At 52.0% G+C, this 26,486-nt stretch overlaps 1 protein-coding gene across 5 annotated transcripts in view; it reads right to left on the bottom strand.

Moving 5' to 3' along the window:
• The window catches only part of AFAP1 (actin filament associated protein 1), a 149,347-nt gene that overhangs the window by 22,797 nt on the left and 100,064 nt on the right, over positions 1–26,486 (bottom strand). For all 5 annotated transcript variants that reach the window (XM_025289636.3, XM_044945614.2, XM_044945612.2 and 2 more), the window contains 4 exons: positions 25,386–25,467; positions 18,802–18,951; positions 10,265–10,476; positions 5,355–5,500 (listed from right to left, as the gene is read on the bottom strand). In XM_025289636.3, the coding sequence (XP_025145421.2) occupies positions 5,355–5,500; positions 10,265–10,476; positions 18,802–18,951; positions 25,386–25,467 (590 nt within the window). The remainder of the gene's footprint in view (positions 1–5,354; positions 5,501–10,264; positions 10,477–18,801; positions 18,952–25,385; positions 25,468–26,486) is intronic.

The raw sequence follows: 26,486 nt of genomic DNA, 5'->3' as shown, positions 1-26,486 counted from the left end.
TAGGAGCAGACACCAGCAGGTCACTTCTGATCCACAGGACCTAACGGGAGGCCACAGACACACAGGATGTCCTGTCCCAGCTGGAAGAGACCTCGGCCACCAGCCAGGCTGCCCGTCATCTCTCGGAGGGGGACCTGGGCCCCCCAGCTAGGTCTCTGGGATCCAAGACCAAATACGAGGTCCCTCGCCTTTTGACCAGACACTCTTCCTGCAATCCACTGTTGGCCACATAGAAACATAAAAATGAGACGAGAGGCCACATGCCACTTGTTAAACCCAAAACGTAAGACACAGAAATACATGTGCATGCTCAGTCACTATGGACTGTAGCCCGCCAGGCTCCTTGGTCCATGGTGATTCTGCAGGCAAGAATCCTGGAGGCGGTTGCCATGTCCTCCTCCAGGGGATCTTCCTGACCCAGGGATTAAACGCGTGTCTCCTGCATTTGCAGGCCAGTTCTTTGCCACTAGGGCCCCTGGGAGGTGTCTATATATATATATAATATATCTATAATGTGTGTGTATATATACATAATGTATATATATATGTAAAGTGCACACAACAGAAATGCTACCAGCTGAAGCACCTTTCAGTGCCCGTTCCGGGGCCCCAGGCACGTTTGCCTTGCTGTACGGCCAGCACCACCAGCCGTCTCCAGAATGCATCGTCTTCTCACGATGCCTTAACGCTCTCAAGGTTCGCCTGTGCTCTCAGGAGCTGCACTTTGGAGTGAGGTCTCCGGGGACGCAGCTGGGAGGGCGGCTCGCGGCGGCGGCCTCCCGCCGGCCTGTCTGCGCCCTCTCCGTGTCCCGCTGGCCCGCAGCTCTCAGCATCGCCACTGCTGCTCAGCTCTCTCACGGCTCCTGCCCAGCACGACGTGGAACGACTTCCAGAAGAGACATTCAGAGCATCTGCCTTCTATCATATATCCTCTATATTGGGTCTTCGGAGAAGGCAATGGCACCCCACTCCAGTCCTCTTGCCTGGAAACTCCCATGGATGGAGGAGCCTGGTGGGCTGCAGTCCATGGGGTCGCGAAGAGTCGGACACGACTGAGCAACTTCACTTTCACTTTCACGCATTGGAGAAGGAAATGGCAACCCACCCCAGTGTTCTTGCCTGGAGACTCCCATGGAAGGAAATGGCAGCCCACCCCAGTGTTCTTGCCTGGAGACTCCCATGGAAGGAAATGGCAGCCCACCCCAGTGTTCTTGCCTGGAGACTCCCAGGGATGGGAGAGCCTGGTGGGCTGCCGTCTATGGGGTCGCACAGAGTCGGACACAACTGAAGCGATGCAGCAGCAGCAGCATATTGTGTCCTATTTAAAAACAGGCCACAGAAAGGCATGCTTCGACCCCTTACCGCTACTAATACTCAAACAGACCACTTCTAGGAGACCTCACACTACTATTCTTTCCTCTACTGCCTCTTCCCAAAATATATCATTGTCCTTTCTCCAGACATAATTAATGCCCCCAATATTCCCCTAATGACCTCGAAAAGATTTGCTAACTAGCTGCCAATTACATAAAGGCAAAAATTAATCTTAGATTATTTATTACACTGGCAGGCTACCATATTTTATATTTTGAACACGGTTTCCCTGTTAAATCTCTTCTCTCTTAATTGTTACAGAAGGTTTAACAGAAAACTAATAAATAAAAATAAACTTTACTGCTAAGTGACATGTCCAATAAAGATTTTAATGGGGCGGCAAAGATTCTTGCAGCCATAAACTTGTGCATATTTTTAATAAATCAATTTTCAAAATTTCACTCTATGTTCCTTTTTCGAAAATGTGACCTTCTCATATTTGGTTCAGATGAATATTCCACTCATCTGGGTCCTAGGGGAAATATTTTTCATCAAGGTTTCTCTTAAATGTTGTTATCAGTTTGCTTATTATTGTTGTAGTTACATGTAGACTCATGAGAGGCTTTTTGAAACTAATAACGTCCAAACGGTACAGTTAACGACCATGAACTCCTTTCTTTTATGTCACTCTAGATGTGCGGATTGTGCAAAACTGGACTTAAGGATATTACGCTTCCTTAGAAGCAACTTTAAATGTGCTTTATTTACTATACAATTAGGAGACTCACTGTAATTTACTTACACTTTCCTAATTAGAATCTTATTATCAGAAAAAAAATAACAAGAATGGACAGAACAGTGAGCACTTGATCACTGTCACTCTGGTTTTCAAACAACAGAGATGAGACAGTACACGTGGTCTGACTTCAGAAATCCTCTAATGTTCCTGGAGGTTTTCCAGTAAAGTTGTATAGGATTAACTCATTTTGTCAAGGCCGTTTACCTTAGTTGGGTGGAACATGGTGGCTTGATTCCTAACAAGTGCATGCTCAATTGCTCAGTCGTGTCCAATTCTTTGTGACCCCACAGACTGTAGCCCACCAGGCTCCTCTCTCCATGGAATTCTCCAGGCAAGGATATCGGAGTGGGTTGCCATTTCCTTCTCCAGAGGATCTCCCTGACCCAGGAATCGAACCCAGGTCTCCTGCACTGCAGGCAGATTCTTTACCAAGGAGCCACCAGGGAAGCCTGATTCCTAATACAGGCTGACGTTATCTTTACTTTACTGAGCCCCCTAGCCAAGCATTAAGTTAACGTTCATCCCACAACCCCATTCAAGACTGCTCAAGTCCCCCACAAACACCACTTGTGTGGGAAAGTTAGATGGTGGTGTTGATGTTAAACAGACAAATAGTGCAAATATCTGCGTTTATCTTCTTCCTACTCAAAGGGTTTCAGAGTCTTCGAGGCCCAGGTGGGCTTGCCAAGTTGTTGGTATGTTTATCGTTACTTGCTGATCATACAACTTCATCACCTGCTCTGTTTCAATCCTCCTCCCTTGAGCCCCAGTCCAGATTCTCCAAGGACAAGAGAGACAGAAGTGGGAATCCAGGGATCAGAGCTACGAGAGCCCCACGTTTCAGATATCACGTTACCTAAACTCTGTGTTCTACAAAAAGAAGCTGGACGCTGACAGGTTAGGACGGACATGTCTCAAACCTTTCCGTTTGGTACCTGCTGCGGCAGGACAGAACCCAGGTCCCTTCTTCCTGGCCCGGTGCTCCTTTCAGCATAACCTCACAGGGCATCACTTTACACAAAGGACCCAGCAAACCCCTGCCAGGAGTAACCATGTCCACTGGTTCCAGGACCGCCCTGCTGCTTTTGCCCGACGCGGGGAGCTGAGCATGGTGACAAAGGGGGGTGGTCGTGCTGGTGAATACTTTCTGCAAAGCTGAACGTGCCCGCTGACTTGCCCTTCACAGAAAAGGGTGCCTGACCCCTGCTCTGCACAGCACGAAACAGGAACCAGCCGTGTTTTCCTTTCACAGACGTGTTCCAGCAGACGAGCATCCTCCTGCATCTTAAGTCTCTACACCATGTTCCACCCTACTGAAGATGCCGAAGAGCTTTGGTTTACGTGGGTGTTCACTACCGAGGCTGACGGCACTTGCAACTGAAACTCAGGAATGTGTTCACCTTTATTCGTTCAAATACAACAGCAGTAAATCCACTGTATTTCAACATATTTTTATGAATGTTAACGATACCTTTTAAAAATTTTTTTAAGTGGGAAAAATGGTACTGTTTGATATGCTTGTAAATCTATTCCATGTCTGGCTCAGTAGAAGACAATGGATTATCAAATTTGTTTCTGCATTGAATCAGTTGCAATATGTTGTTTTGGTTGAAGTAGGCAAAGAAAATCCAGCCTCCTACAGATATTTAGTTGGAAAAGTGAGGTGTATTTTAACAGCTTTTCCAGGTCATGGAAGATATTTTTTGATACTACACCAAAACTCAACGAGTGGTAATTTCTTAATGATTCGTTGCCATGTAGAATCTGAGACTGTATCAGTGAACTTGCTGTCAGCTTTGACATGAACACCCATTCACTTATCTTGCTTGTGGGAGGGACGTTTGACCTGTGCATGACTGACGCAGACCTTCCAAATGCACACACTTCATTACATAATATCAGATATCACACTTAACATCACCACCAACGTTATCACAAAAGCCTGAGTACTGGGAAGACGTCGGCTCGAAGTGGAAGACGGAACGCACCTAGAGTTCTCAATTCTCAGTGAAAGTTCAACTCCATTGCAGGCAACAAACACTGCCAGCCACCTTCCTCGAGATGAGACGCTCGCTCAGTTCATTTTCGAAAAAGTGTCTGCAAATGCCTACGTCTGAATAACAACAGTTCACCTGTGAATTGTTCTTTCCGGTAAAAACAGAAAAAAAAGGTGATGGGCTGGGGAGGAGCTGCTGAGTTCGTGACTCTGTCACATAAGAGCGTTTCCTCAGGACAACACGACAGTTCAGTCAATAAAGCGCTTGTGTGTCCTGCCTGCCACGTCTCATAAATGTCAAAAAGACGTGGACCCAAGAGCGTTAATAAAAAATATCTACTCTCTGGCCCTTCACAGAAACAGGAAGAATTTCAATGCTTGACCATGGACGTCTCAAGTGAACCCACCACCTTCTTTTGCTACAAAGGCATGGTGCTGACCATGGTCACAGCACCTTGTTAAGCGACCACTTAAGACAGTACTAAGGTACCTGCCAATTTACCCCCCTGCCCCTGGTTCCTTCTGCATCACTGATGGAAATGCAAAGAAGAAGAATAATTTCTTAGTGTCATTATGGGAACAGTTTTGACCTTTGGGACTGCCTAAAAAGGGTTTTGAATACCCACAGTGGTCTGTGGACCATACTTTGAGAACTGCTGCATTAATTATCCTGGCCATGATTATGTGAAAGAAATACTCATTGTTTAAATGTTTTTATACATAACAGCCCTTAAAAAAAAAAAAATCACACTGAAGTTTTAAAAGTATATGATTGATGGCTTTGAAAATGCAGTCCTTACTTATACAATAAGGAGAATTATTTCTGCTTTATAGAACTGTTTCCCTAATACAGGGGTCAGCAGACTACAGTCCATGGGTCAGATATGGCCCACTGCCTGTGTGTGCAAATAAAGTTTTATTGGCACGCAGCCATGTCCATTCATTTATGTGTGTGACCGCAGTGGCAGAGCTGAGCAGTTTTAACATTTGGTCTGCAAAGCCAAAAATGTTACTGTCATGCCTTTTGCACAAAAAGCTTGCCAAACCCTGTTCTAATAGAAAACACAGATGGTTGAAATGACAAATATTTCACCAAAATCTGCATTAATACAGAAAAGAAGAGTCTTCAGTTGTCTTTCTTTTTTTCCCCCTTTAAAGCTATATACTTACATAAAAGGGGAAAAATTAGGGAAAAGAATAAAGTTGTTTAACTTCAGTGCCGTTTCTCACGGCAGAGGACCTTACCAGAAGGTCTGCTTGGCCGTCTGAATGACGTTCGCGGACATCTCCACGTCTATGTAGTCATAGTGCAGGGCCCCGGGGTCTGTCGAGGACCCCGTCTCAGCCAGCAGAATCCCAATCCATCTGCCCATGTCTTCAGAAGAAGATGCCTGGTGAGGGGAAGAGGCGGAAAGAGCATTTTATGTAACAGTATGGTTTTCACACTTTCATAAAGTGTCAGTAAAGCGACAACACGACAGGAGAGGCGCTTAACACGGGGCGTGTGCAGACGCGGACGGCGGCGACGACGCAGTCACCGCCCGCGCCACGGGATCAACCCCGCCTTCACGCGAGGCCTGAATGCAGAAGCTGCACCATGATTATGCCCCGGGAAATAAAAACCAGAGGTACTAAAGGCCTCCCAATTATTTTGGGGAAAGGCACTAGGGTGTAAGACGTAGAAGCTAATGGGATTATGTAAATCTCAGCCACAGGAAGCTGTTTAGAAAGCCGCCTGAGTTTGGCAATAAAAGCCGGGCAGCAGGAGGAGCCTCTCCAGCCACAGGCGCCTGACCTGGACAGCGTGTCAGGCCTCGGCCGCTGTGGCATCCACGTTGCTGACCAGGAGCCCCTGTTGTGGTCTCTGGCGTGCGCCTGCAGTACCAATTCTATCCCCCGACTGGACGGCACAGTAAATCACCCACCTCCATTTTCACAGTAGCTGTGTGGACACAGGTGTAGTTGTGTTGACGAGCACTGGGCTGCTTTGTGCATGCTATTTTTTTTTTTTTTTTTAGGATATTTCAAATGCTCCCCAAATGTCATCTGCCTGATTTACAAGTCTGAAATAGATCTTCAAGATTCAGTGCATTAAAATTCTAAGCTGCCCCTGTTATGTGATTCAGAAGGTCAATTACGTGACGTTCATACTAGCATTTCAAATGTCTAAATACTTTCGTTAATCAAATATGGGAGCAATGTTTAAAGTTTATGGGAAACAGAGTTATGAGGTACCTGAATGTGAAAGAAAAATAATTTTTTAAAGTTTTTGTAAAACTTACAGAATTTTTATATAAAGAAAGATGTGTGAGTTGAGCCTAAACACTTAAAGAAAAGTGGGTTTTCAACACCGTAACCTGGACGAGTTGAACATGGATCAGAGCACAGGCAAGCACATATACCCCGCGGTGGGCACACAACCTCTCGGGGGAGGAGCGCTTGAGGAGGGACTGTGTGCCGATGGAGTTGGTCAGCGATGCTGTTCAAGCGACAGACCACGCCTGGCCAGTGTCGTATGCGGCCACCAGACAGAGTGAAGGGGTCCCAACTGTGTGCCTCGCAGAGAGCAGGATGTAACCAACGTCTGCTAAGCTGAAATGAACACCTGGTTACTAGAAAGAAATCACAAATAGGTTCTCTTCACTGGTCTTCTGCTCTTCCCCTTCTATGTCAAGAATATCTGTGACTGATCCTCTAGCCATGCATCCGTAACTATTTCATCTAAGCATTTTTAAAAGCATTTTAATACAATATCTAAGATGTTGTGGATACTATTACACTCTTAACTATTTTCCTCATTGTTCATTTTCAGAAATTTCCTCAGACTTTTAACAACTATCTCAGTGGATATAGTGGATATAATATACTGAATTTAAAACACTAGTTACGATCTTGTGGCTTTTAGTGGATAAATAGGTAGAGATTGGGCTTCCCTGGTGGCTCAGCTGGAAAAGAATCTGCCTGCGATACGGGAGACCTGGGTTCAATCCCTGAGTTGGGACAATATCCTGGAGAAGGGAAAGGCTACCCACTCCAGTATTCTGGCCTGGAAAATTCCATGGACTGAATAGTCCATGGGGTCGCAGAGTCGGAAACAACTGAGCACCTTTCACTTTCACTTTCAGGTAGAGATGTGAGTGTAAACATATATGGGCTTCCCTGGTGGCTCAGATGGTAAAGACTCCGCCTGCAATGCAGGAGACCGGGGTTTGATCCCTGGGTCAGGAAGATCCCCTGGAGAAGGGAATGCAACCCACTCTAGTATTCTTGCCTGGAGAATTCCATGGACAGAGGAGCCTGGCGGGCTACAGTCCATGGGGTCACAAAGAGCTGAGCACAGCCGAGCAACTGACACTATTACCACTACTACACGTGTACACATACATATGCATGTGTGTAATACGTGTAACAAACATGCCTGAACACATGTACGTATAAACATACACACAGTTTCCTACGACACCCCAGTAACTTTCAGCACACCTGCCACCCAGATGCTGGCTTCTAAGTACCACCATCCACCAGGAGGAGTCCCCTAGAGCTCTCTGGACCGTGGCTGATTCCAACAGGCCTGGGGCGGGAAAAGTCCGAGATGAGCCTGGAATATCTTGGTGCATCATAATATGAGGAAGGAGCTCACAGAACGACGGGAGCTTCAGTGTCTATTTCAGGGACACAGCAGAGGTCATATAGCTGGAAGGGCTTTCCACTGACCAACTCTGTTAATCTGACCAGGATAAATCCCGACAACAAAGGATTATACTCAGTGATTAGAACAATAATCTCTGACCCCTTGCTGATATATAAACATACATGAGTGAATGAAATTGTGACTAATTAAATGAGAGGAAGGGAAATCTCCCTGACAGTAGAGACCAACTACCAAATGTTCAGGGAATAATGGAATTAGGAAGTCACTTAGCAACTGCTTCAGGCAAGACTTACTCTCCAATGCTGAAAGTCAGCGGGGAAAACTGTGCGTGGTAGGACATCTCAAAGAATCTTCCCACAAGAAGCTTGTTAAAGACAAACGGGAAACACAGCAACTCTGCGGTGGGGAAGCCGTGCAGACGACCCGCCCACAGGCTCAGAGTTAACACCAGTCGCGGGGCAGACTGACGGCTGTCCTGCACACCGCACCACTGCTTCCACGGGCCCTGCCAAGCGTGCCGACCCCACATGCAAATGTCCATGAAAACAGCAGACATCCCCAGACTGAGGGATCTTCTACATGATAACTGCTCTGTACCATGCCCAGTATCAATGTCATGAAACCAGACAGAGAAAGCCAAAGAGACTGCAGCCCAGGGCAGTACCACCCGGCGTTTCCTTCTGCTCACAAGGGACATCACTGGGACAACCGGGGGAATCTGATTAAAATCTGTGAGTCAGATGATTGTATTGCGTGAGGGTGAATTCCCTGGTTTTGATGATTACGGAGTGGTTTTGGTAAAGGAATGCTCTCGTTTTTTAGCAAATTCACCCTGAAGTGTTTAGGGAAAGAGGGGCAACATGTCTGTCAAAGGTCCTGAAAAAACATATAGAGAGAAAAGAGAGGTGGGAGAGACCATGCAAGAGATACCAAACGTGGCAGCATGTTGGTATCTGGGGCTGTGGGTAAAGGGTGCGTGGAATTATGTGTACTGTGCTCACAACTTTCTCTCAGAAGTTCGGATAAAATGGTCTTAGAAAGTGTACAGAATACGATTTTACTGCCCGCATCACTGCATTTCCTTAACTGATTCAGGCAGACTCTGCTTATGCTGGAACGCTGAGCGTGGTTACTTTTCTGAGTGTGTGTGTTTGCTTCCACACCTAGAATAGGGAAAAACAATGAAACACAACCACCATCTTGCGGGGACATGAGGCTGCACATGCAGGGCGGGGAGCAGAGACAGACAGGGTCCTGCTCACCCAGCCCCTCCCTGCCCCGCCCCGCCCCGGGGCCTCCTGTCTCCACCCGGAGTCCAGGCCAGAGGCTCCCTTTCCACCCCTGAACCCAGCGTGCGCCAGCCCACGCCTTCCTGCCCTCGCACTCCCGTCAGACCCGCTGCCCAGGCTCTCATGGGACACCTGCGTTGCTCCACACCAAGAGTACAGGTTCCTCATTTACGCTTTCAGCTTTTTTCTGCCGCCATCCGCCCCGCAGCGTTCAGCCCGTATAAATGCTCACCAAGCACACCAACCATAGCCTGGTGCTCGTTTCAGACAAATAAAGAAGCCAAGAGAGAAAAGCAGATTGGGTTGTGATCACAGTCTGCAACAGAACCAAGACTGGGGCCCAGACACCCCAGCCCCAGCCAGGCCTGCTTCCCTTCTGTGAGGTCAGCCACCGCGGTGGGCTCGGACCTTTGACCTATGACCTCAACCCATCCAAACCATCGGGCAAGGAGCTCGTGGGAGGAAGAACTATGATGTTAATCATTTTTTGCCCTCACGCCCCCCAAAAAAGCAGTCTCTGAAACAAACTCCTATCTCCTACCAAGACCTTCTAGGTTGGCTAACTGGCCACTTCCTCCACTGGCCAGCATCACTGCAGCCATTTAGAATCTGGCTCTGCATCTGATTGGGCTTCCCTGGTGGCTCAGAGGGTAAAGAATCTGGGTGCCAAGCAGGAGACCTGCGTTCGACTCCTTGGTTGGGAAGATCCCCTGGAGAAGGGACTGGCAACCCATTCCAGTATTCTTGCCTGGAGAATTCCATTGACAGAGGAGCCTGGACACAGGAGCCTGGCGGACAATGGTCCGTGGGGTCGCAAATAGTTGGACACGACTAAGCGACTAACACACACACTGATTAATTTTGAACACACATTGGCCATTTTACCAAATCCAAAAAATCCTTATTTCTATCGACTGTACAACATAAATATACTTACACATACACTGGAAATTCTACACTCTATTTATGTATACATATATGTGTGTACACATATGTATGTATACATATGTATACAGATTTGTGTGTATCTTTGTAGCTTATTCATGTTAATGCTAAGTGGAAAAAAAAAACAAAGGAAAAAAATATTTGAATTAATAGAGAAGCAGAAAATAATAATAGACCAGAAACAAAAATTTTAAATTTTAAAAATGAAAGCTTTTAGTGTGTAAAGAAGAAATTAGTTTTAATTGCCTTTCCCTGCAACTGGTCCCTACCTCCAACACGGCCACCTCCTGGCCATTGCGAAGCAGCCGGAAGGTCAGCGGGTGCTTGGAGTCCAGGCCTGGGATGACCTCGCAGCCACGCAGCGGGATGGAGGCGATGTGCGTCTTCAGGTCGGCCCTGTCCTTGTGCAGGATGAGCTTGTTGTCCTTGACTCGGCACCAGCGCTCCCGCCAGCGGCTGTTGGAAAGCACGTTCAGGTAGCCTGCAACCAAGGACAGCGGCCATCAGCCTGATAGGAGGGAGGCGCCCGAGGAGGGAAAGAACCAGGGAGCCTGCACGGAGAGCGGCCGTCAGTCCCTGGGAGGGAGGCCCCCGAGGAGGGAAGGAAACAGGGAGCCTGCAAGGAGAGCGGCCGTCAGCCCCCCAGGAAGGAGGCCCCCGAGGAGGGAAGGAACCAGGGAGCCTGCACGGAGAGCCGCCATCAGCACCCCGGGAGGGAGGCCCCCGAGGAGGGAAGGAACCAGGGAGCCTGCAGGGAGAGCGGCTGTCAGTCCCTGGGACAGACATGCCTGAGGCAGCAGTGAGGAGAGAACAAGCCCCGCATGCCGCACACCACAAGCGCAGGCTGCTGGGACGAGAGGGGCCACCACCACGAGGCGACCGCTCCCATCAGCTCCAGGGGCCGGGACAGCCCAGACCTCCCCGGAGCCCGACACTCCGCACTGCATGATGTGGCTGAGCACCAGCTCCCGGATGCCTTCGGGACCCCGGAGCCCGACCAGGTGTGTGACAGCTCGCTGAGGCATCGGTGGGTGGAAGGAGAGAGGGGATGAGGCCACACAGCTGTCCTCAAAAAGCTAAGGGGCCTCACCCAGGAAAGTGTCCGGGTTCATTCCAAGTAAGCTGCAAAGGACACAGCTAGGGAAAAGCCCCGGGTGGCGGATTCCAGCTTCCCACGAGGAATGAAACTATCTGCAAAGGGAAGCTTTCCAGGCAACAGGCGGCCTGGGGAGGTGGTGAGCTCCCCACCGCTGGAGGATTCCAGCAAATGACCGCAGGTCTTCAGGATGAGACTCCTGCCCAGAGAACAGACACACCCTTCCTCGGCCCTCTGATGGGAGGATCTGCTGAGGTCTGAGGGCCTGGGTCTGACGCACGTGGAAGCCCGCCATCCACGTCTCTGGGGCTGCCCTGTATCAGCGCAGTACGGATGGAATGGGGTGGAATTACAAGAGCTCTTGTCATGTTTTAATCTCCTCAAACACTAGTAACCCATCATTTTCATTCGCCACAAACATACAATGCATTTTTCTACAAGCAGCAAGGAACGAAAAACAGATATCACCGGGTGGCAGCGACTTCTAACCCGTCCACAGGACTGTGCCTGCGAGAGGGAGGCAGCGAGGGGAGCAGCACGCGGAAGGCAGGTCAAGGAGGAAGAAGAGAATCAAGGGTTCCTTAGGTTATCCGGCTGCTCTCAACTCATACACACACATACACACACACACACACATGTGCACACATATGTAAACACACATGCACAATCACACATGCACAACTCAAAAAAGAGGGTCCTTCCTTGGTGGTGCAGTGGTTAAGAATCCGCCTGCCAGTGCAGGGGACACAGGTTCATTCCCTGCTCTGGGAAGACTCCACGTGCCCGAGCGCGGCTGAGCCCGTGTGCCATAAACAACCGAGCCTGCGCACCGCAACTACCGAGACCGCGTGCTGCAACTGCTGACATCTGAGCGCCCAGAGCCCATGCTCTGCAATGAGAGAAGGTGCTCTCAGGCAACGCTGCCACGAGAAGCCACCTCCATGAGAAGCCACCGGCATGGGAAGACCCCGCACTGCACGAAGGGCATCCCTGCTCGCCGCAACTGGAGAAAGCCTGCACAAAGCACTGAAGACCTAGCACAGCCAAGAAACAAATAGATAGACTTTCAATAAATACATCCTTTCTGACCCCCGTTATTTTTAAATGTCTTCCCAAAGGCAATTTGGACCATGCTTTTTGCTTCTTTTCTCTTCGACACCTTACACCCTTTGTTAGCAATGGATCAACACTATAAAGGCAAAAACCAAAGGAAAATAAAAAACCAAACATATTTTCAGGGCCCAGAATGGTGCTTCCTATTTTCCATATAAATATTACTATAAATAATTGCTCAGAGAGTTTACTGGGGAGACACTTAACAGTACTTAAAGGTCCACATTCCTGAATGTGATGCCAGTTCTCCCAGTATATTACCCTAAAGGGCGCCGGGAACTGAAACCTCAGTTTTGCGACACGAGCTGCCATATCTGTAAAATTACAGAGAAAATGGAGAAGCGAGTCCCAGCTCAAGGGCCTGGGACTCAAAGCCCCCTATATTTTACACACTGAAGGGGCGTGAAGACAGGCTGGGGAAGCAGAGTTCACAAAGGGGAGGAGGGAGGTCATGCCTGATCCTGTTCACGGCCTCCCAGCAAAGACCCACCTGAGGTTCTTCAGAGAGCCAAAGATGGCAGAGAAAGAGCTTCAGTTTTCATCTGGAAAGCAGTATTTGTTAAGCGGCCCGGTTCTCACACACATTCTTTTGTAAGCTCTCCTTAAAAACACACAGTCAGACATAATACCCGAACATCCAAGGGGTGGCTATTAGAACTATTTACTGTCTCCCTGATATCACCTATAAGTCATCAATCACGCTGAAGGCCTGTCTTTGGACTTGTATGGAAACAGCTGCCAATTGGATCCACTGTGTGTGCGTTCGGGTGTGAATGGATACACAGGATGGCCGACGGACAGCAGGACAGTGTGTGTGATTAAGAAGAAATAAGCTGAAGCCTGGGGCAGCTCAGCTGCCTGAGCCTGCCTGGGCACACGTTTGCAAGGGCTCTGGGGCGCAGGGCACTGGGGGGGGCGCAGTCACCCCGCCACCCCGGGGCCAACAGAGTGCAGGCTCACGCGTAGCCAGGGCATGTTCTCACCTGGGCCTTGGGAGGTGTGGGGAGCTCCTCAGGCCTGGAGAAGCGGGGAGCACGGCAAACTGAGACTTGGGACGTCTAGGAACCTGATCACAGGAAACCTCAGACGCTATTGTAGGGACCTGGCCTTGACGCAGAAGACGGCGGGGAGGGACGGTGAAGGAAGAGAAGTGAAAAGTTTCTGGAGGACTTTAGGCACGTCTGGCTTGCCAGGAGCAGTGCCAGGACTCCTCTGGCCTTCCACGGGGCTTAGAATCCTCAGGAGTTTAGAATCACCGCACGGGCGCACCTGTCCCGGCGCAGGGCTGGGGAGGTGTGTGTGTGCGGCGTGCCGCAGCTTCTGAGCATGGCCCGGCCTGCCAAGAGAACGACCCAACCCGTGGAGCGGCGAAGGGGCCCGCCTTCCCTGACCGAGTCACCACATGCTGTGAATTTCTCAACATGCGAGTCACAGGAGGAATGATTACGCTGGGCAGATTCACACTTTATTTAGAGCGTGACTTCACAGGCAATTACCATATTTTAACGCCTTCCTCATCTTTAGTTACAGTGCCCAAAAGGGAAAAGTGAAATGAGAACCAAAGTGGGTAAGAGGCCTGTCTCTGTAAACAGCAAGCGCCACGGAAACGAGCCCACATCTGGCTCGTGGCCTCCCCGCCAGGCTCACCGGCTGCTCCCAAGAGGCGGCCCTCATTCCTACTTCCTGCGCGGGGAGAGGCCACGCAGGGACACGGCAGGCGGCCCATCTGAGGCCTCTGGAGCCAGAGGGCAGGCCCCGTGTCCCCTAAGAGTCTTCTTCCCACTCCCCCCTCACACACACACACACACACACCACCCCCACACACACAGACAGGCAGGCAGACAGACAGACACACACACACGGCCAGTCTGTGATGGGATCACTGCCAGCCCCCCACTCCACCACACACACACACACACACACACGGCACATGCACACACACACAGAGCATACACGTGCACATACACACACACGGCCAGTCTGTGACAGGATTGCTGCCAACACAGGACCTGTCCACCCCGAGACGGTCAGCCCGAGCAGACACCCGCCACCAGGGGGCACCAAGGAGCAGCCAGGGCCGGGCACAGGCTGGCCTTGGTCACTTCAGTGCCCTGCTGGTAAGGCAATGCCAGAATCCTTTGATTTTTCTTGCTTGTTTGTTCCCACTTATCATGTCATGGTGAGAAGTTACTGTATCTGAACAATTTGCAAAGTTCCGTTTGATGTTTTGAGACTGTCTTTGCTCCGAATCCTGAAGAAAGAACTCTTGAAGGCTGTTTATAAGAGCGTGGTGGCAAGCGTGCGCGCAGTTCCATGATGGCCTGAGGCTGACCCAACAGGCACAGCTTCGGGCTCAGGAGGAGGGGGCAGCTGCAGGCACCCGCGCATCCCGCTGTGTGCGGACCAGGAGGCTCCTGAGTCCCAGCCGCTGCAGAAGGGCAGGCAGGAGGCCTGGCTGAAGGGGGGCCAGGGTCCACTGCCTCCTTCTCTAGGACGGGGAAGGGTGGTGCTGCCCAGGGGACCTCTGTGCTATGGGCACACGTCTGTGGGGACTTCCACTGCTCCTCTCATCTCCGCAGGCCTCCATATGTAACTGGCAGGGGGGAACAGGGCAGTCGAGGAGCAACAAGGGCTGCCGGAGGGAGGGCGGAAGGGGAGACCCGACGTCCAGACGCTGCCAACAGCTGACCCTGGCCCCACAGACACTGACGCCAGAACCTTCCCTCCACCCCAAGCGTGTGCCCTCCAGGGGGCACACAGGCCCAAGAGCTCCAGACGCCCCTGACGTGGTGACAGACGCCAAGAATGCCTTCTGCCTCCCTCTCCCTCACTGAATGTTGCCTGATCTTTTGTGCCTGGATTACGATAAAAAGTGAGACATATAACCTTCCTGCATATCCACCGACAACTCTTGCTGAAAACATCAGAGTCACTGAACATTAGAGTTGGGAGGGGCCTGAGAAATAACCAGGAAGTCCCTCCAACTTGTCCAGGCTACACTGCCTCCAGGAAGGCCTCCATCCTGGCACCTGGGGCCCTTCCCTCGCATCAGTCTCTGTGTTCCTAGTGCAGACATTATCTGCATCAGTCATCTACCTGGCTGACTATGTCGGCCTGCTTAGGCTTTTTCAGGTGAACACATGAATAATGGAGACCATGCACTGAGCGTAAATTGTGAAGTAGGCAATGTGCCTAATGTTTCATAATTTTACCTTCAATTTTAAGGAAAACAAAGTAATTTTGAGTATGAGCCCATTTCACAGGAAGAGAACCCGAGGCTCAGAGAATCTGCAATTTGCTTACGGTAATCATTCGGTCTACAAGTGTTAACTGAGGTGCTGTATCCCCGGCTCTTTGCTCGGTACTGGGGACAAAACTGGGTGGGGGGGGGGGGGTGTTGAATTCAATCTGCATCTTCATCTAGTAACTTAGAGGGAAAAGCTGGAAAATCCAACCGAGACAAGATTGTCAGAGGCCCTCAGCTGACTCAGCACAGGATGACGCGATTAGCATCATTAGTCCAAGGGTTCAAAACTCTCGCTGGGTGGCCTGCAGGGGTCCAGAGGAGGAGAAGGTGGACAGCTGAGAGGCCTGGGGGCTGGCCCAGACAGACAGAAAAGGGGTGGGGAAGAAAGAAAGACGCGAAACGCACATCTCCTGGGAACCACAGCTGAGCTTACACAGTGACGACGACGCTGGAACCCTGAGCGCTGGAGACGGGCAAGCAAAGGACACGGCAGTCTTTGCTCGGGGGCCACGTGCCTGTCTTGGACCAGCTTGGCTGAGTGACTGCTGGTGGAGCAGGCCTGGCTGATGCTGGCATAGCGCCCACCGACTGAGGGGGAGGGAGAGCTGGCTGGGTCGGGCAGAGCCGGGGGCGCGGCCAGCCAGGCAGTGTGGACCTGCAGAGGACCCTCTCCTAACTGCGGGCATTCCTCTGGTGCACCCAGAGGCCAGGGAAGAGATCTCAATTCAGCTCCCAGTTGCCCCCTCCCCAGGAGTGTCCCCTGTCCCCGGAACGGCCCCACCCTTCCTGCTGGCAAGGACAGCAGCTGCGCAGTCTCCTCGGGCAGGCTGGGCGGGGAGCCTTCATCCAGCAGCTTCTCCTGCCTGAGGGCTTGCAGCTGTTCTAACATCATGGTACACAGTCACTCTCCCCCTGGGTTTCTGTGCAGAGTCCTCTCCTGTGCCCTGGCCCAGCCAAGAACTGCATGATCATTTTAAGACCATGTGGACAGAGAGTGTTCCCTTAGTACAGGTGACAGGTGTCCACTCAGAGCCTGGTGGAAACCCACACGGGCTATAGACCCCCACGACTGCCTCACCGCAACTGCGCCGTCCAGCACGCCCCTCCCCCCCACCCCCCCCAGCTGCTAAAAGAAGTCACGAAGGTGGCAAGCCCTGGGAGGGGCAGGAGGGGCAGGGCAGACCTGGGCTGCAAGACAGGCCTGCGGGCCAGCCCTGTCCTGCCCCCAGCTCCTTGGTGGCTCAGGACGAGCTCCACAGCCTTCCTCAGCTCAGCGTCCTCCCACACAGCGAGCGGCCTGGACCTCAAGTGGCCAAGTCCCCTTCCATACGAACATTTCTAATGAAAGAACCTCTCTTTCCTCCACTGGTCTAGAGCAGTTTTGAGAACAACAACAACAAAAAAACACAAAGCTAAAATAGTAATCCCCTTTTGTTGAAGAATTCCCGTTTCCCACCTTAACCCCGAATTCCCATCATGGCTCCAGTGGCCAATGTAAGAGGAAACCAGCCCAGCCACCAGGGCTGTGAGCTGCTCCAGGAAGGCAGAGGGCATGGCCCTGGCACCAACAATGCCCCCTCCCCGCATCCTTCCGCGAGCTCTGCCCGCTGGCTTAGCTTCTGCAGGGCGGCTGTGCTCCGTGCAAAGAACGTGGGTCAGTGCGCTCGCTTCTGTGACCCGACTGTCCGACGAGGGCCAAGCCAGGACCTCTGTGTGCACGGCGCTCCCAGACCCCTGGTCTCCTTTTGGGGTCACCACCTCCCCTCCCAGCTCAACCCACAAGCAGCCACTTCACGGGGGCCTCCCCGAGATGACGCCTCCACCCCGGGAGGCCCCACCACTGCCTGCCCGCTGTCTTCCGCTCCACACTCACTTCTGCACAACGGCCCAGGGGCTTCCTGTGTATCCCGACTTCTCAGGACAATGCCTGTGAAAGCCAGGGGGAAGCTGTGAGCCCTCCCTGCCCGCCCCTCGGGAGGCTCCCCACCCCAAGTCTACCTGCCCCACGCTCCACAGTCAACCCTTCCTCCCGGCCAACACGGCTCCGGGCTCACACCGCCCTCTCAGCGCAAGCCACGCCCTAGGATGGGGTATCAGCTGAATAAACTCATCTTTGTGTGTGTGGGGCCCAACTTGGGCACCAATGGGCAGCATCTAAGAGCTGTTTATCTCCTGGCATCACCAAATAACCTGACACCTGGACAGGAGAGGCTCGGCCAGAGAGGGAGAAAGGGTGGAACAGGGAGCACGCACACAGGCGTCGCAGCGCTGGCCCTGAGGGACAGCAGCCCATGAGCCGCGGCCACTGAAAAGCACAGCTCACTCCCCGTTTTCTTAAAGAGCGAATGTCTACCTTTCAGCCTCTGAAGACTTTCCACGTAGAAGAGTCGCCTAACTCTCGGGAGCGTGGTTGCCTAGGAAACACCACACGGACAGTCCCACTTCTGCAGGGAGATGGTCCCCGACACTGTCCCATCCAGGTCACGTCCCCACCAGACTCTCCCGTGGCTGACCTGGTTCCCCCTCGGGTTTGTGACCACAAGCCAGACATCACACACTTGTCTCTGACTCCTTGCTTCAGGCCAGCCCTCTGCCACTAGACCGGATATGGTTTTCTCTGCAGATTCCTCTCCCGTGCCCTGGCCCAGCCGAGCAGGGGCAGTAGGGGAGTCTCAGCCATCACCACCACCTCCCTGGTGCTTCCCCGGCCTCGCCAATAAGGGCTGCCCAGAGACCCCTTACTTGACCAAGACCGGTGGGGGGAGCCCCGGCCTCACCAACAAGGGCTGCCCAGAGACCCCTTACTGAACCAAGACCGGTGAGGGGAGCCCCAGCCTCGCCAACAAGGGCTGCCCAGAGACCTCTTACTGGACCAAGACCGGCGAGGGGAGCGGGGTCAGCCAGCCCGACTGAGTCTGAGGCGCAGAGCGTTCCTTGAAAGCTGAGTTGCAGGACTTCAGGCTAAGTGGGGAGCCGCTGGGGATTGTGTAGACGTATTTACATACCTGGCACACCTCTGCTGGCCAGCCGCGCACACACACACATTTCCCTCTAAAGCCACTTAAAAGGAATTTGGGAGAGCCTCGTGGGATCAAACAGAGACTCTGTTTTTCACCTTGAGAGAACCTCAGAGGTCTCATCTCAAACCCTTGCAAGGGCTTCATTAATAAGCAGTGTAAAAAAAAATAAAAAAAAATAGCAGTGAAAATGTAATCCGTTCCCTCAGCTTAACCGATCACAATCCCAACCAACGAGACTCAGATGAACGCAATACAGAGGTCACCCGCAGAGGGTCTCCGTGCTCAGGGAAGGGGCGGATCTGGTAATACAGCCCCTCGCCCCCGTCTCACCACACGTCGGCACGTCTTCCTCTGCCGAGGAGGTCTGCTCGTCCGTCGATGGCTTTTTCTTTCCCAAACCGATGATCTTGGTGATTTTTTTCCCAGTGACTTTAGACACAGTTCCCTTGGCCTCTGATTTGGAACTTTTTTTCCTCTTAACTGTGAAGAAAAAAGATAATGACAAAAAGGCATGTTTCAATGGTAGACTTTAATGGAGAAAAAAAAAAAAAAAATCAAAATAAAGCATGCATCGTGGCCAACTTTCTTTCCCCGAATTTTCACTCATCGAGTACCTGCTTTGTGTCTGCGATTCTAGAGTCTAGAAAACACAGCACAAACAGGAGCTCCCAGGAAGCTTGTGTTCTAGAGGGGGATGAGCACGCACACACGAGCTCACACACACGTGTACACACCCACACACACCCCTGGGGGAGGCTTCACAATGGCAAGGCCTCTGTAGACCTGAGGCAGGGTTACACAGCAGAGGGACCGAGCAGTCAGGAGCTAAACTCAAGGCTGCGTCTGTGCAGAAACCCCGGGCAGAGCCGTCCGGGCGGGAAGAGCATCAGCTCTCGTAGAGCCTGTGACGCCAGAAGGGACAGAAGGCAGGCTGGACGCCCACATCCTGGGCGGCACAGGGCGCGGCCTGGCAGGTGGAGGGGGCGGTCCTCGGGGAGCCTCGGCCAGCCCCTCGCCAACCTGTCGGGCTCGCATCCCAGCCCCAGCCCTGTGGGTTCTGTCTGGCTGGCAGGGCTCAGTTGTACGCATAAAACTCATGACTGTTTTGCACAAAGATGACCTCTGGCTTCCCCTGGAAAACTGGAAGATCCAGCCACTCTGAACCCACAGTTTGGTAAGTGATGGCGGGTAGGGGCAGGGCCCGAGACCCAGCGGCTGTGCGTGAGGACCGACGTGCCTGGCTGACCACAGCCCCGGGCCCCCCAGCAGACTGAGCGCCGGCCACCGGCTGCTCTCCCGTGCCTGACCCACACCGGCCATCTGCTCTCTCCAGCCCCTGCGGGCTTGGTCCACAACCTCCAACAGAATCACAGGGTGGGGACCAGGTGCAGACCGGGGTGGACAAAGAGGATCCTCCAGGACCGACAGCACCTCTGGGAAGTGAGCCGTCACCAGGGGCTATTCTGTGTCTGACCCTGGAGCCGCCGAGAGCCTCACAGGACACCGAGCCTCCAGGCGGGTCAGGTACAGCCGCCGAGGGCCTCACAGGACACTGAGCCTCCAGGCGGGTCAGGTACAGCCGCCGAGGGCCTCACAGGACACCGAGCCTCCAGGCGGGTCAGGTACAGCCTCGCTCAGTGTGGATGAGCTGGGAGGGCCCCAGAGGCCCCCAGGGCATCAAGGCCAGACGCCATCACTGACTCCCGAGACCCCTCCCAACAGCCCCTTACCAGGCCTCTCCAGGAGGACCCCTCATCTCGCTATCTGTAACCCAGAAGGCGGCACAGACCCTTTGAAAAGGCAACGCAAGTCAAGCATTCCTTCAGCGCCCCTCTGCCCACAGAGACGGAGCACACACAACCACACGGGATCCGCAGAGAAAGAGGACTCGGATGTGAGACCATAAACCGTCGGCCTGATTACTACACCCGCCCTCTAAAAGTGGAGGCACTCGCTACTTCCTTCCCCCACGCCGGCCGCTCAGTGGGGCAGAGGGCCCCCCTTCTAGGTTCCACCCTGCCACCCACCCCATGTGCGTAACGGCCAGGCCCAGCCTCCTCGGGGCTCCGTGTCCCTTTTCCTCTCTCCCCACCCTGACTCAGGGAGGTCCCTGAGGTCAGTCCCTGTGCTTGAACCCTGATTTCTTCTCCAGGAAGAAGGGACAGTTAACAGCGTCTGAAGGCAGGAGGAGTTACAATGTAGTTGAGCAAGAAGCCACACTACAGCGTGAACGGCACGATGGACAATGGCTGCGTCTCCCACGTCTCCCACATGGGAAGCCCTAACCCCCGTGCAGCTGTATTTGGACACGGGCCCCTCAGGAAGCACTGACGGTTAGGTGAGGTCTAAGGGTGGGGCCCTGGTCCGACAGGATTGGTGTCCTCGTGGGATGGGGGGCAAGGCCGCTTGAGGACCCAGTGAGGGGATGGCCATCTGCAAGCCAGCAAGGGGGCCACGACCGGCAGCCAACACCGGCAGCCACGACGGCACCTGGATCCTGGGCTTCCGGCCTCCGGGACTGTGAGAAATGCATCTCTGTCGTTTAAGCTGCACGGCCTGTGGCATCTCATTACGGCAGGCAGCCTGGGCTAAGACAAGCACATCTGTGCTATCTCACACGGACCAGGTCATGTTAGAAACACAGAAGACGGGGTGGTCACTCTGACCCCTCCTTATGCTCTCCCACCGCACGCAACCCCCTGTAAAATAAAGCACCAGGAACCTGCTTCCATCTCCCGATCTGAAGGCACAGCCCCTCCCCAGCTGCCGTCAGACATGGAATCCCTGGTTGCAATGCCCAAACCACTGATTTCAGTTCTACCAAACCCAAAGTGAAAGCGGCAGTGGGTGACCCTTCTTTGTGGTTTCTCAAGAGCGTCGAGACCATCTCTGACCAGAGTCCCACTCAAGCTAAGCTTTGATTAGGTCCTCTCAGCGAGGGCGCTCTGTGCTCAGAAGGCGCCTTCTGCAAAGCTCGGGAGCGTGAATCAGTCATTCCCTGCTAGGTGATGCGTGAGAAAGCTGAATCGTCAGACTGACTTGCAATCTGATGAGGATTTGCTACTGTTGGGAAAGCTCTTGCTGGACTCGACTACAAAGAAAAGACATTAGCAAGGACCTTTAATTCTCTGAAAGCCCATGGATTGATTTTTTTGTTTGTTTTGTTTTTGCAAAAGCAGAAGGGAGGCCATCATTGGAAGAAAAAGCCAAAGCTGTAGAAACGGGAGAATATGTTGATAGAACAAGAATATGTGGATGGTATTCACATAGTAGAGTTACGAAGAAAAACCTAACAACTCAGAACTCTCCACTCAGACCTTGTGGAGGAGGGCCAGTCCAGACAGCGGCGCTGTGAAGCTGCGGAAGGGAGCGGGGAGGGCGCTGACAGCATGCTACAGCCGTCAGCGCCGTAGGCCAGGCGGGCCTCTGGTACCCATACCAGTGAGCCTAGGTGTTCTGACATTTGGTCAGGCGGGGGGAATGGGGACATGGGGCTAATGCCATCAGACTATTCACTTGCTTTACCATAATGCCACCTGGGGGCTTCCCAGGTGGCGCTAGAGGTAAAGAACCCACCTCCCAGTGCAGGAGACTTAAGAGATGTGGGTTCGATCCCTAGGTTGGGAAGATCCCCTAAGGAGGGCATGGCAATCCACTCCAGTATTCCTGCCTGGAGAATTCCATGGACAGAAGAGCCTGGTGGGCTACAGTCCATGGGGTCTCAGAGAGTTGGACATGACTGAAGCGACTTAGCACTTGCTAAGTCCACCAACAGACTCGTTAGCCTGTGATTAAATGGTAAACGCGTGCAGGGCTAGTTAGGGACAACCGTCGCTCCCACACAGATCAGCCCCAGGGACTCAATTCTCTTTTCTCACGTCAGCTGCAGTATCAGTAGCAACTCTACTAATTTACCCAAAATCACACCGCACTGGTTCATTACATGCCGGGGCCTGACACCTGGAAAGAAGCCACCAGAGTTTAGAGTCAATCCCTATGGCTCTGGTCACAGAGTCTGGCTTGTGTCCGTGTTCAGCTGAGAGTCTAACATTCTGGGGAAGCTGCAGGAGTTCGGGATTTCCTCCACGCAGCCAGCAGAGAAATCTGTCTGAGCTGACACATGGCTGGGATCAAAGGGGCTTTATTGGAATTTCTCAAGTGCAAATTGGCCAAGAGTGTGCAGCAAGGATAAAAGCTCGGGGAGCAGGTCAGAATGTACTTAAGCTATTAGCTTCCTTCAGTGGTTATCCACTGGGGGTCTGACTATATGCAAAGTTCCATGCCAGGTTCAGTGTCTGAACCAAGGTCACCTTGACAGAGCAGAGAAGGCTGGTCCTGTTAAAAGGAAACGAGACCGTCAGATGCAGACACAGGCACTGATCCGTATGTCCAGACATAAGATATCATTCTGCAGAACCTAATTTCAGGCAGGGACACTAGGGGAGGAAATGGCAAACGAGGAAAGAGACCAGCCACAGCAGTGCCCACTGAGCCTTGGCGTCTGAACAGGAACCCTGAGATTGCACGCTGTCCAATTTCAGGGCACAACTTAAAGACAGCTTTCCTGGCTCTGATGACACATAATGTGCCCTGTGAAGACAGAGATGATACCTTCCACCGAACAACTTCCGACGCAAAGAACTAAAATTACACACAGAAACAACGGAGTTAGAAAATCTCGTGGGCCGAGGCAGAGATCATGACCCTTTGGGGTAAACTGTGACACATCAAAACAGCCCAGACGATCTGGGCTCCAAGACTCTTAATGGTGTGGACTGCTCTTCCGTTTGCGGCGACTTCCTTTCTGAGCCAGGAGACGTCTGTGCCCCAGTCCCCTGCCCCGGTGACAGACTGCGGCGAGCCGGGCTGGTGGAGCCGCTCACCTGGGGAGCAGAGACAGGGCTGGCCATGCACAGGGAAGACATTCCCCCCACCACAAACCCAGCTCTTCCTCTCAGCCCACACAGTGCAAAGGAAACCAGAAGTCAACCCACAGACTGGGGTAAGACGTGTGCAAAGGACGTCTGAAAGAGGACTTGTGTTCAGAATAGATAAAGAAGTCTCAGAAGTCAGTATGAACCAAAAATCCAATAAGAATACAGATAAAGGTTTTAATAGATGTTTCCCTAAGGATGATGACTCTTCAGAGTCCCTTGGACAGCAAGGAGATCAAACCAGTCAGTCCTAAAGGAAATCCACCCTGAATATTCACTGGAAGGACTGATGTGGAAGATGAAGCTCTAGTACTATGGTCACCTGATGTGAAGAGCTGACTTACAGGAAAAGACCCCGATGCTGGGGAAGAGTGAGGGCAGGAGGAGAAGGGGGCGACGGAGGATGAGATGGCTGGATGGCAGCGCTGACTCGATGGACGTGGGTTTGCGCGAGCTCCAGCAGACAGTGAAGGACAGGGAAGCCTGGCGTGCTGCCGTCCATGGGCTCGCAAAGAGCGGGACACGACTGAGCGACTGAGCAACAACAACTAAAGACAACACACAGGAGGCAAAAAATTATTAAAAAATGTTCAACATTGTTGTCACAGGAAAATGCATTCTAAAGGCACAATTACACAGCACTTATTAAAATGGCCAAAGTAAAAAGAACAAAATGAAGATGACAACAGAAGGCTGGTGAGGAGGCATGAGTGCCAGCGGCCGCAGAGCCCCACCCGAGGCATCAGCCTAGAGAAGTGAAGACCTTACACGCTCACACAAAAGCCTGCTGTGGACGTCTGCAACAGCCTCACTCATAAACCGCTCAAACCCGGAAACCACCCTGCTATTCTCCAGTCGGGAAGTGCATACCTAACTGGCCCATCCATAATGGAATCCTCTCAGCCTAGATAAAGAACGGACAACTGAGTCAGCTCGTGGATCCGCCCCAATCGCAATACCCAGAGTGAGAAGCCAGACCCAGAAGGCTGCACCCCGTACGATTCCGCTTCCCAGACAGCAAACAGGTCAGTGGTTGCCAGGGAACATCTTGGGGGTGACAGCCGTGTTCTGCCTCTTGATTGCGATGCAGGTTACATGTATGTGTCTGTCATATGCCAAAAAGGCTGAATATGACAATGTGTAACTTACACCTTTATAAAGTTGACTTTAGGGAAAAAGTAAAAATCAGTATTTGTACCCCCATTCCCACAGCAGCATTACTGACAATAGCCCAAAGGTGGAAGCCACCGAAATGTCCATCGGTGAATGAATGGAGAAGGAGACGTGATCCACCCACACAAGGGAATTCTGCCCAACCTTAACAAGGAAGGGAGTCCTGCGCCTGCCGCAACGGGGATGAGCCCTGAAGACGCCATGCCACGCCAAATTACCAGCCACAAAAGGACAAACACTAGACTATTCCACTTACATGAGGTTCCCCCGCTCCCCAACCACGTCTCCCAGCGAGATGCCGGCACCCCGCCCCTGATGCAAATCTGTCCCAGTGATAAATCAAGTGAGGAAGTAGCCTGCTGTGAGTCATGCAGTAAAACAGGAGGCCCAGGGAGCTCCCTGGCTGCCCAGTGGTTAGAACGCGGGCACTTTCACTGCCAGGGGCCAGGTTCAGTCTTGATTCAGATGGGAACTAAGAGCCCATAAGCCAGGCGGCACGGCGCCCACCCCGAACCCCAGAAAAAAAGATACAATACAATAAATTCATGCAGGGAACATACCCAGACAAAAAGAGAATGCCTAGACCAAGGCTTGGCGGCACTAAAATGAAGACCCGGAGAGACAGTGCCGACCACAGGGAGGCCTCTGGGCTCCTGTCTGCGTGAGCCGGGGCGCTGACACGTGCATCACTGAGTCACTGAGGACATTGCTACACAATAAGCACCTACAGACCTGGTCGTCATGCTTCTGTTTTGGAGTTGGGTTTTTTTTTTTGGTTTATATATTTTTGGCACGAGCAGAACTCACCTTGTTCTTTTCCATTACACATAGCAATTCCATTTTCTGCAACACCCTCACCATCTGAACTCGGTCTCTCTGAAGACAGTTTCTGTGAGGATAAAAAGATTAAGTTACCTTCCCATGGCCACACTGACCAAGTGATGTATCGTGGATCAGCCAAATGTTATCTCAAAAATGAAAGAAAATGTGGGCCACGTTCCAATAATCTGGAGATGGTTAGGGCTCAGCTATAACACAGACTATCTGGTTGGTTTGCCACAAAGGCTTTAAAAACATCAAAAGAACAAAGGAAAAGCTCACTGAGCTTACACTGACACATACCACATCACTTTTTCTGGCCAAAAATTTTGAAAAAATATTAGGAGTACATAAACTATTTCCCTCACCAAGCCACACCATCCTAACCTGGCTCCATAATCATCTGAGCCAGTTGCTCACAATGAGTCTCTCATCTGCGTGTAGAATTTTATATTTAAATTATATTTTATAATACATATAAAATATGTGTATGTATATACACACACACAGACTCTTTGGTTCTGTTTCTCTAGAGAGCCCTGGCCACAAGAGTAGACAGAAAGGAACTGTCCACAGGTGGGGCAGGGGTCAACAGGGAGGGCTCAGGACGCTCCTGGGAGGCAGGCCACCAACAGAACACCACGGGGCAGGAAGCTGGGGCTCGCCGTGGACACGGGGTCTTTGCACATACAGGCAAACTGTGGCCATCAGGTGACCACGGTATCAGCACTTCAGCTTTCGCATCGGTCCTTCCAATGAATATTCAGGGTGGATTTCCTTTAGGACTGACTGGTGTGGTCTCCTTGCTGTCCAAGGGACCCTGAAGGGTCATCATCCTTAGGGAAACATCTATTAAAACCTTTATCTGTATTCGTATTGGATTTTTGGTTCATACTGACTTCTGAGACTTCTTTATCTGTTCTGAACGCAAGTCCTCGCTCAGATGTCTTTTGCACATGTCTTACCCCAGTCTGTGGGTTGACTTCTGGTTTCCTTTGCACTGTATGGGCTGAGAGGAAGAGCTGGGATTGTGGGTGGTGGGGATGTTGTCAGAACACCATCAGGGAAAGACAGCAGGCATGGCGGGTT

The sequence above is a fragment of the Bubalus bubalis genome, chromosome 7 (genome assembly GCF_019923935.1).
Source record: "Bubalus bubalis isolate 160015118507 breed Murrah chromosome 7, NDDB_SH_1, whole genome shotgun sequence".
In the NCBI taxonomy this organism is placed as follows: domain Eukaryota; kingdom Metazoa; phylum Chordata; class Mammalia; order Artiodactyla; family Bovidae; genus Bubalus; species Bubalus bubalis.
Note: the sequence above shows the minus strand (reverse complement) of the source record. Positions and strands in the feature narration are given on the sequence as shown.